Below are 10,073 nucleotides of genomic sequence, written 5' to 3' on the forward strand. Positions count from 1 at the left end.
CCCGAGACCCCCACCCCTCAACCCCCTGAACCCAACAACCCCAAGCCCCTGAGCCCGACACCCCAAACCCCCTGAGCCTGACACCTTCAAACCCCCAGAGCCCGACACCTCAAACCCCTGAGCCCGACATCTCAAACCCCTGAGCCCGACAACCTCAAAACTCCCTGAGCCCCACATCTCAAACCCCCTGAGCCCGACAACCCCAAACCCCTGAGCCCGACACCTCAAACCCCCTTTGAGGCGGTTTTTTCCCTTCAGCCCGGAGCTGAAGGGACAAACAAATCCGGCCCCCGCCGCGCATCCCCGGCGCTCCCAAAGACGCGCAGTTGCCAAACAGACCCCCCGCCATCCCATCGGGAGATATTTTTGGAACCCAGCTCTGCATTTTATGGCCAGACGGGCACCGGGACCCGCAGGGGTTTATTTTGCATGTCTGGGGATGACCGGAGCGGAGCCTGCTCAGGTCACTCGTGATACCGGGGCTGGCAGGGGATGCTCCGCCCTTCTCCTCCGGGGTTTGGTCTAAAGCAACATTTGGGAGAATCCAAGAGATAAGGGAATGAGCGGAGGTGTTGCAGACTCTAAAGAGAAGCCGAACAATCTGCTCTTTTCCGCCCAAATAACGGCAAATAGAAGCTTTGTATTATTTTTTCTTTCTGTTTTTGTTTTAATCCCTCACCTTCCACCCCACCCCCTCCCAAAAAAAAAAAAAAAAAAAAGCAGCCAAAAAACAAATACCCCCTAAAAACCTCAAAACCAAACCCAAAGCCACCTTTGAAGTTATGCCATACTTTTTGGAAAAGGCGAAAATATTCATAACCTCCGGACGCCAAGCTCTGAATCATCCTAGGTGGTTGTGCCGTGACTCTGGGTATTTAACTGTTATTTAACTGAGTATTTGACTGAGGTTTTAACTGGTATTTTACTGAGTATTTAACTGTTACCTAACTGAGTTTTTAACTGTTATTGCATCTGACCAAGGAGGGAGATGAGACAGGCGGGGGAAAGGCGGACACGGGGCTGAGCAGGATCTGTTGCCACTCTGGATCTGTCGCTCGCCCTTGGGATGCTCATGTACATACAGCAAAGGAATTGGGATCTGTTTCATGTGGTCACCGCTAGACAGCTGGAAAATCATTTGATCTTGGCAACCACGGAAGATTTCAAATGCTTACATCGGGACGGGCTGGTAGAAATCAGTTACTCCTCTATGATTATTATTGTTATTTATTATTATTATTATCTTTTTTCTATTTCTCTCCGTTAACGAATGGAACGGAATTGTCGAGCGGCGTTGTTAATTAGCTCAGTATGGATCTCGGGCGCCTGGCACGTCCCCACCTGCTGTCCCCGTCCTTGGGGCTGCTCCCAGCCCCACACGGAGAAGGTGAAAACGCCGCGCTCGGGGCGATCCGAAAGGAATGAGGAGCCACTGAGGGGATGTGGCCTGGAGCTGCTTCGTGTCCAGACCCAAAGGAGTTAACCCTCGGTGTAGTTCTGTGCCAATCCCTCGCAGAACCCCAAAGATTTGGATTTTCTGTCTGTTACCCACATGGGATTAGCGGGCATCTCTTCATAATTAAAACCGTCCGGTTATTCCTTAGGAACAAACACAATGAAAACCTTCCCCAGCCCCATTGCAGGTTGGGAATCTGATTTCCGAGGAGGGGAGAGGGGACTGGCTTCTGTCACCCTCTGTGACCCCAACAGCATCAGCTGAGCTCTCGTTGAGCCCAGCCTGGAGCTGTGGCTGTGAACTAACACAGGGATAGGGGAGGGGAGCTCAAAAGCCCCAACATCCACGCCCGGGCTTTGTGGCTAGAAAGAACCTAATTTCCCCCTAAATGTGACAGAGTGTCCCCTTTGTAAAACGAGCTTTCCACACACGTGTATTTCCACAGCCCGCGCGGGTGCACTGTGTGTGTTATATATCTAATAACGCCGCTTTTCAGGTAACCTGCCACAGGTTCTGTTCTCTCTGAACGTGCGCACAATTCCGTCATCCTGGACTTGCAGGGGGCCGGAGTTCATCCCGCTCCAGCCTTCCCTGGAGGGAAACTTTCCCCCAGCTCCAGGGAACGTTCAAAGTCCCCGGCTCTGCCTTTCCTCTGGCACTGACCCCATCGCAGGAAGAAAAACGCGACCTGTTTGTTTCTTTTCTAACCCCACATCCTTACAAGCAAAAAACCCAAACTGCAGCCCTGGGATTGATCCCCCGAAACGAATCCCAATTTTAGAGCCAATGAATTGGGCAAACCTCCGCTTTTCAGCTGCAGCAATAAAAGGGAATCGGGAAAGGGAATCAGAACTGAAGGATCGGGTCACTCCTCCCGGCAGGAACAGCCCGGGAGATCTGGGAGCTGAAGCCGGGAAGTTATTCCCCGCTAATCGCTACTCGGTAGAACATAAGGTCTTAAAAGTGGGGTGGAGAAGATGCGGGAGCTTTGAAGCTGCATGGCAATGAGGGCGAGCGGGGCTAGCCAGGGGTGTCCTGGATGCTTTTATTTGAGTTCCATGTCCCAGTAAAACAGCCCCCGCCCTCCCTCCCTCCCCCATCCCGCAGTTATTGAAAAGCTGAGGCACAAAAAACAAAAATACTGAAGGCCAAAAAAACAGACTGCAGTGCACTAGCTCCGAACGTCTGGCCCCTCGCTTGAGGCCATAATTAATTTGAGATTTATTTTTATTGGAGAACCCAGTCTCGTCTGACCTTAGCCAAACAAGACTTCAGCGAGACCCTTGATGCGCTTGAATGGAACAGAATATTTCTCTCTAACTTCTCTTCAGGCGGCCGTGCCTGCTTTGAATTTGTTCCTCAGACTTCATATATTTGGAGATTTACAGGAAAGATTTAAAGCATTTTTCCCCTTAGCATTCACTCTCTCTTTTCTTTCCTTTTCGCTCTCCTTTCCCTCCACACCTCCTCTCCTTCTAACCACGGGGCTGGGAGAGCATAGGGAGGGCTGGAATACAAACTGCCCCGGATCCAGCATATTGGGAGGGGGCGTTTTTCCTGTAAATTGGGAAAGAATGGAGCCATTAAAAGGTCGCAGAGCTGGGGAGGGGGTTGGTTGCTGCTGCCTGAAGACGGAGGCCACTGGAAAAGCTCGTCCCTTGTGCCCGATTTATTTTAGAAAGCTCTAACATGCCACAATTCCAGGAGAAAAAACAACTTTTCTCCCACCTCGACTTAAATTCAAGCCGTGTCTTGAAGGTACAGCGGGAAGGAGCAATGCCAGCCCTTGCCCGGGGCTGAGCACGGGAAGGAGGCACGGGGACATGGAGAGGGATTTCCCCTTTAAAGCAGAGAGGTCGGTGCAAACAAGACCTAAATCCTTAAGCACCAAGTTGTCATAAGGCGTTAATCAACGACTTGCTAAAAGTCCAACAATTTAGCAGCGTTTGCACCCCGAGAAATGGGTGTCGAAAATGGGAAGAAAGAGAAATGATTTGGTATAAATGTCATTAGTGACCGCGGAAGGTGAGGGAGAAGGAGCTGAAGCAGCTCCTGCCCCCGAAGCTGCCGCAGTGCCCACCCTGGATGTGCCCGTCCCCTCCTCCCGAGCCCGGGGGAGCAGGACTGGAACCCTCCGGGATGCCAGGAATGGCGAAAATGGGGGAAAAAATAAATAGAAAAAGCAGAAAAGGACAAAGCGCTGGAGGATGCACTCAGTGGGAACATCAGCACCCGGAGCGGAGAAGAGCCAGTCCAGGGAGGCTTTGGTTCTCTGGTTTTGCCGTTCCTGCCGGGCTCAGGCTCTCAGCTGCTCCTGGTTTCTGCCCCCTCCAGCCGCATCCCTGAGCACCTGCGGGCTGAGCCCGCACGGCTCCCCCGGGCACCAGTCCCGCTGCAAACCCAACGAAATCCCGGGATATTCTTTCCTGGCAAGCTGTCCTCTGCTCCTGATGGGCGGGACACGGACGTGTCCGTGCCAGGCTTCGGCAGTGCCCGCTCCAAAGAAACCTCCACTGTTTTGTCCTTAAAATAAGAGTTTACCCCCTCTCTCTTTAGGGCTTCTGTAAACTTTCCAGCGCAGGGAGAGCAAGAACAAACCCAATATTGTTCCCAGCCACGCAGCCCCTTTTCCCTGCATGAATATCCTTCTTTGTGCTGCAGCACAAACCTTAGGGCTGCGTTAAAGCCGGGCTTAAAGCGGGAACCCCGCGCTTGCCCTGAGGTTCCTTCCCGAGCAGAATCCATCTCCGTGCCCTGCCCAGGGACCGCGGGGGTGACACCGGGACAGCCCCGGGCTCCCCTCCTGCTCCAAGGGACCTCCCGGAGGGGTCTGGCCTCGACGAGCAGGAAAGGAGCTCCAGGTAAAGAAAAGAAACTCCAGCAGAAGGAAAAGGGCTCCAGGAGCTGGAAAGGAGCTCCAAGAGCAGGAAGAGGGCTCCAGGAGGAGTAAGGGGCTCCAGGAGAAGGAAAGGAGATCCAGGAGCAGGAAAAGGAGTTCCAGGAGCAGGAAAAGGAGCTCTAGGTGCAAGAAAGGGGCTCCAGGAGTAGAAAAGAGCTCCAGGTGCAGGGAAGGAGTTCCAGGAGCAGGAAAAGGAGCTCTAGGAGCTGGGAAGGATTCCAGGTGCAGGAAAGAGCTCCAAGAGCAGGAAAAGGGCTTCAGGAGGAGTAAGGGGCTCCAGAAGGAGGAAAAGGAGCTCCAGGAGCAGGAAAAGGGCTCCGAGAGATGGAAAGGAGCTCCAGGAGGAGGATAAAGGGCTCCAGGATGAGTAAGGGGCTCCAGGAGAAGGTAAGGAGGTCCAGGAGCAGGGAAGGGCTCCAGGAGTTGGAGAGGATTCCAGGGGCAAGGAAGAGCTCCTGGGGCAGCGAAAGGAGCTCCAGGAGGAGGAAACCAGGAGCAGGAAAGGAGCTCCAGGAGATGGAAAGGAGCTCCAGGAGCAGGATAAAAGGCTCCAGGGGCAGGAAGGGAGCTCCAGGAGATGGAAAGCAGCTCCAAGAGCAGGATAAAGGGCTCCAGGAGCAGGATAAAGGGCTCCAGGAGCAGGAAAATGAGCTCCAGGAGCAGGAAGGAAGAGAGGCTCAGCCGGCCCCGGGCTGTCTCGGGGAGGGCAGGGCACGGGAAGCGAAAGCAGAAGCGCTGAGTGTGCGAGCAGGAGGCGATAAAGGGGAATGAAGCGTTTGGATGTTGCCCAAGGGCAGAGAAAAGCGCGGGTGAACAACGAGCCCCTAAATGATCCTGGTGCTTTTACACACATCTGAAAGCTCTGTGGGGGCAGGAGGGGAGCGAGGGCTGCTGTGACCTGGAGGAGCTGTCGCAATGGTCATAATTACAAAATCAGAATTCAGAGGTCATGTTGCTTTGCTTATGGCTCTAATTCTTTTCATATCCCTCCAGTCAGGATTCCAGTACTGTCTTCTTTTAAAATTTAATTTCCCAATTACATTCTGTGTTTCATTCTCTAAAGTCAAGTCCTCGTGTTTGGATGAGATTAGCACCCTCTGATACACTGTGAATTATTAAATAGTCACAGATCAGCCAGTCCCTAATGGTCTGAGGAACAGAAATTCTTCAACAGTTATGCAGAACAAGCCATGAAGGATCAAAATTATTTTTTATTTCTACAAATTCCCAGCCCTCCATTGAAGTTAAGGCCCCTACAAGAAGTGGGTGTGAGAGAGAAGCTTGGGTTCCCTGGCAGGAGCTCTGTGGGATTGGGATCCCCTGGCAGGAGCTCTGTGGGGTTGGGTTCCTGTGTCAGGAGCTCCACTGGATTGGGTTCCTCTGTCAGTTCCATGGGATTGGGTTCCTGTGTCAGGAATTCTGTAGGATTGGGTTCCTCTGTCAGTTCTCTGGGATTGGGTTCTCCTGTCAGGAGTTCTGTGGGATTGGAGTTCCATGGGATTGGATTCCCGTGTCAGCAGCTCTGTGGGATTGGGTTCCCCTGTCAGTTTTATGGGATTGGATTCCCGTGTCAGCAGCTCTGTGGGATTGGGTTCCCCTGTCAGTTTTATGGGATTGGGTTCCTCTGTCAGCAGTTCTGTGGGACTGGGTCCCCTGTTCCATGGGATCTGTTTTCAGTGCTCTCAATGACCCCTCTGTGCTGTGATGGAAATCGAGGTTCCAGCCCTGAGCTCCAATCCGAGTGACTCCACACAAAAATCCTTGTTAAAACAAAGCATTTTCAATGAAATCCTGCTCTGCCTCCTGCAGCTCCCTCGCCTCACCTCACCTCAGCCTCCTTTTGGGGAGCCAAGACAAGAACCCCATGACCTGAAGGTGTCCCAGGATATTTGGTGAATTTGTTCCTCCTGGGATTCCTGTGGGACACCCTGTGGGGTGTGGGACACCCTGTGGGGTGTGGGACACCCTGTAGCTGCCCCCTCTGGGCTCCAGCCTGGTGGGATGAGGCATTTTCTGTCCAAGGCACAGAGGAAACCTGACGTGAATGCACACTGTCCATCTCCTGGGGAGGATTTGTAGAAAAGATCAATCCCCATCTCTCTTTTTCTGGTGGGGGTGGTGTACACATCCCACAAAAGTAACAAAGAAAATACTTCTCCTTTCCAGAAGGTGGCAAATAAAGCTTGGTGGAGAAGGAATGAGAAGAAGGAAAGGAGAAAGAAGGAAAGGAGAAGGAAAGGAGAAAGAAGGAAAGGAGAAGGAAAGGAGAAGGAAGGAAAGGAGAAGGAAAGGAGAAGGAAAGGAGAAGGAAAGGAGAAGGAAAGGAGAATAGACACACAAAGAGAGAAGGATTGGGACTCAATCATCTCTCAATCTTCTCCTTTTCCATCTCTGTGCTCCCCAGAGCTGGGGAAGCCCTCCCAGGTGAGGGTGGGCAGCAGGGAGGGAAGGGGGCAGGGGGCTCTCAGTGGGACCTGGCTCAGCTGCAGCCACCCTCGGGGATGGGGAGAGGCAGCAGCAGAGGGTGGGGGGCCCTGCCCAGGCACACAGAGCTCACTGCACCAGGGAAGGGATCCACAGCCACATTTGCACTGCCTGGAACATTGACCATCCCAGCCCTTCTGTGAACAGGCACTGGCAGAGCCTCTCTGCTGCCTCTGGGTGCGTTTGGGTCACTGGAAGTGCCACCAAACCCAGAGGGGCAGGGGCTGACCTCACCCATGTGCTGAGGGTTCAAACTTCCCTGAATTCCACCACCCTCCCAGCTTTAGGAACAGCTCTGGATGAGCTGCTCAGGCACCTTTTGGTGCCACTGGGACAGAACTGCCCAACTCAAACCATTCAGAGCCAGGGGCAAACCTTTCCTTTGCCTCCAGAGGATTTGGGGTCAGACTCCATGGGAATCCTGTTGATTTTTTAAGCACAGGAACAAATAATTTACCCTGTGCCACCAGGGTGGGAGAAGCTCTGCAGACAAACCAGCAGAGACAGAATCCTTGCCCAGAATACCCTCAGCTGAGGAGGAAGGGCTGTGTCAGAGGCAGAGTCCAGCACCCACAGCTCATGCCTCCCTCCACACTGCGAGTCCTGCCTGGGGAGCTCTCCCTGGTGGATACAGCACCAACTCCTGGCAGGGGAGCCCTGGCCCAGCCCTTCTCCTGCAGCCCTGCCTGAGGCTGAGCCAGGGACGGGATCCCCAGTCCTGCTGCCATGGTCACTTTTTCAGGCCTGGGGCTCACTTCCACCATTCCAAAGGAATTTTGCTCCAACAGGAGCAGCCCTGGATCTGCTCCCAGCCCAAGGCAGTGACACCACTGCAGAGGATGGCACAGGGCCTTCCTCTCCTCATTGCAGCCAGAGCATCCCAGGGCATTCCCTGCATCCCCACAGCCAGTGACACTGGGCAACCTTCCTGTGCTGGAGCTCCGAGGGGATTTGCCTTCCCCAGACTGGAATTCCAGCTGTTTTTCACAATTTCTCTTGTTCCAGAATCTATACAGAGCTATGAGAACTTACTGAGCAGAATTACCCCAAGATTCCCTGAAACACCAAGGTGGGAGTGGGGTTGGGGGATATCAGCCCATGGGGAGCCCTGCCCATTCCTGGCTGGATTTGCTGCAGTGATGTGGAGCAGCTGCATGAGCTCAGCCAGTGCCACACGGCCTGGGATCATCCCAAGCTTGCATTTCCACTGCTGATTGTCCCACAAGTGCCCAAACTGAGCCATGACCTGGGGATTATTCACAGGAATCATTCAGTGGATCATCCCCGGGAATCCCGGGGCACAGATCATTGAGAGATGGAAAGGGGGAAAAAAAGAGAGACCAAATTCCTGTAATAAATTATTCATTACAAATTATCCACCCAGCTGTAGTTAACACCCTCCTGTGTTTCTTCAGGGACAGGAGAGGCTTGTGGTTTAGATTTTCCCTAAGTGCTGCTGCATGCAGGCTTTGCCTCAAACGTGTAACCCAGATGTCCCAGGCTTGGTTTATTTACATTCTTGGGAGCTGTTGTGAAAAAAACCCTATATGATGTCAAATATAATATAGAGCTCAACTGAGGTATAAAGGGACAAGGCTGTGCCAACCCTGCTTGGGTTTTTTGTTTTAATCTTTAAAAAAGAAAGAAGTGGCCCATCAAAATATATTGTAAGATCCTTTTTAAAAAACTATAAATAAATAAATAAATAAATAAATAAATAAATGCAAACAAGTATTTAAAGTGCAAGATCTGGTAATATCAGATCTTCAAAACCAAAACAACTGAAGGTAATTTTCCCACTAAATCACATGGGAACATTCAAGCACAGAAAGAAACTTCAGGAGCACAGAAAGAAATCCCAGTGTCACCCAGCACTGCCTGGGGTAACCATCCACTGCTCCAGCAGCTGAGAGAGGTGCTTGCCTTTAACTCATTCAATATTTCCCCCTCTAAATCCATTCTGAAGTGGACCTTGCAGAAACCACCCAGCTCCACAGATCATCTTCACAGGGAGCTCAGGAGCTGGCACGGCAGAGAAGAGAAAGGAAATTCAGCCCTGGCTCAGGACTGAGGGGGGCTGGGGAAGCAGAAAGCTGGAAGGAAATGGAAGAACCACGGTGACAGCTCTGGGATAGAGCCCGGGAGCACAGCCCCATGTGCTGGTTCCAGAGCAGCAAAGCAGGAGCACACTGGAGTTTAACTCAGCCTGAGCACGGATAACCCAGCAGCCATGAGGGGTACAAGACAAACCCACTTGAACTCGTTGTTTATCCCTGAGGATACAACTTCTGACTCAGCCCTGCACGTTTCCAAAACAATAAATTTGATATTTCACTCTCTGACCCCTCTCCCACTGAAGATCAAGGGATTTTTTTTCCCTGCTAAATTCAATAAGAATGAGATTTTCAACCAATACAAACGACTGAATTTGGGAGGATTGTAATTTTTGACATTACCTGTTTAAAGATGCTGTCATGTCTTACCTTGACGTAAGACGAAGTGTCTGGTACAGTCTGAAACATCCTTACTTGTTTATTAGATATATTTAAAGGTCCTAAATTTGACCTGAAATAAATCACAAAAATACTCCCAGTCATATATTTGCATATAGAAAAATAAAGGAATAAAGCCTGATCTAAATAATAAGATTGGTAATAAAATATAGAGGGGAATGATCAAGCATTTAAGTGTTACTTTTAAAGGACAGGGAACCACATCAACACAGTAACTAAAATCAAGTAAGGGATTCTCAGAGCAGGGGTTTGTTTATCTTTTTTAACACCAGTTTGGTTTTTCCTTTGGATTCTCCCTCCTCCTCAGGAAAAGAACCTTCTTCACGTTAGACCAGAGCAGAGGGAAATGTTTGACATTTGATTAACTGAATTTCTTAGCCAACAATTAAAAGCCAGCTGAAATACTCGTGTTTTCATGTCGAGCCTAGTTAACCCCATTGACTCGTACCCCGAGGTTTCCCCGGGCTGAGTGAGGGGCAGTTGCCTCTCATTGAAACCATCCCGAGCAATTAACCCGCCGGCCCCGACTGATTTAAGGAACCTTCCCCACCAACAATAATTAAACCATAAATTTAAAAATACTCTGAAAGGAAGCATCGCTGCAAATATTGAAAGAACTCTCAGGGTTGTCAATCCCGTTTTTATTTGGGGTCCTGCTCAGACTCTGGCTCAGACTCAAGGCACCCCATGTGTTTTCCTGCACTCCCCACATTTGGTGAGT

At 51.2% G+C, this 10,073-nt stretch overlaps 1 protein-coding gene across 2 annotated transcripts in view; it reads right to left on the reverse strand.

Moving 5' to 3' along the window:
• The window catches only part of FLI1 (Fli-1 proto-oncogene, ETS transcription factor), a 90,122-nt gene that overhangs the window by 78,438 nt on the left and 1,611 nt on the right, over positions 1-10,073 (reverse strand). Inside the window, exon 2 of one of the 2 annotated variants that reach the window (XM_031062723.1) lies at positions 9,323-9,404. In XM_031062723.1, the coding sequence (XP_030918583.1) occupies positions 9,323-9,361 (39 nt within the window). In that variant the 5' untranslated portion in view covers positions 9,362-9,404. Of the gene's footprint in view, positions 1-9,295; positions 9,405-10,073 lie in introns of both variants that reach the window. The other variant, XM_031062722.1, reaches the window with a different exon arrangement.

The sequence above is a fragment of the Geospiza fortis genome, unplaced genomic scaffold (assembly GCF_000277835.1).
Source record: "Geospiza fortis unplaced genomic scaffold, GeoFor_1.0 scaffold140, whole genome shotgun sequence".
NCBI classification, from domain to species: Eukaryota; Metazoa; Chordata; class Aves; order Passeriformes; family Thraupidae; genus Geospiza; species Geospiza fortis.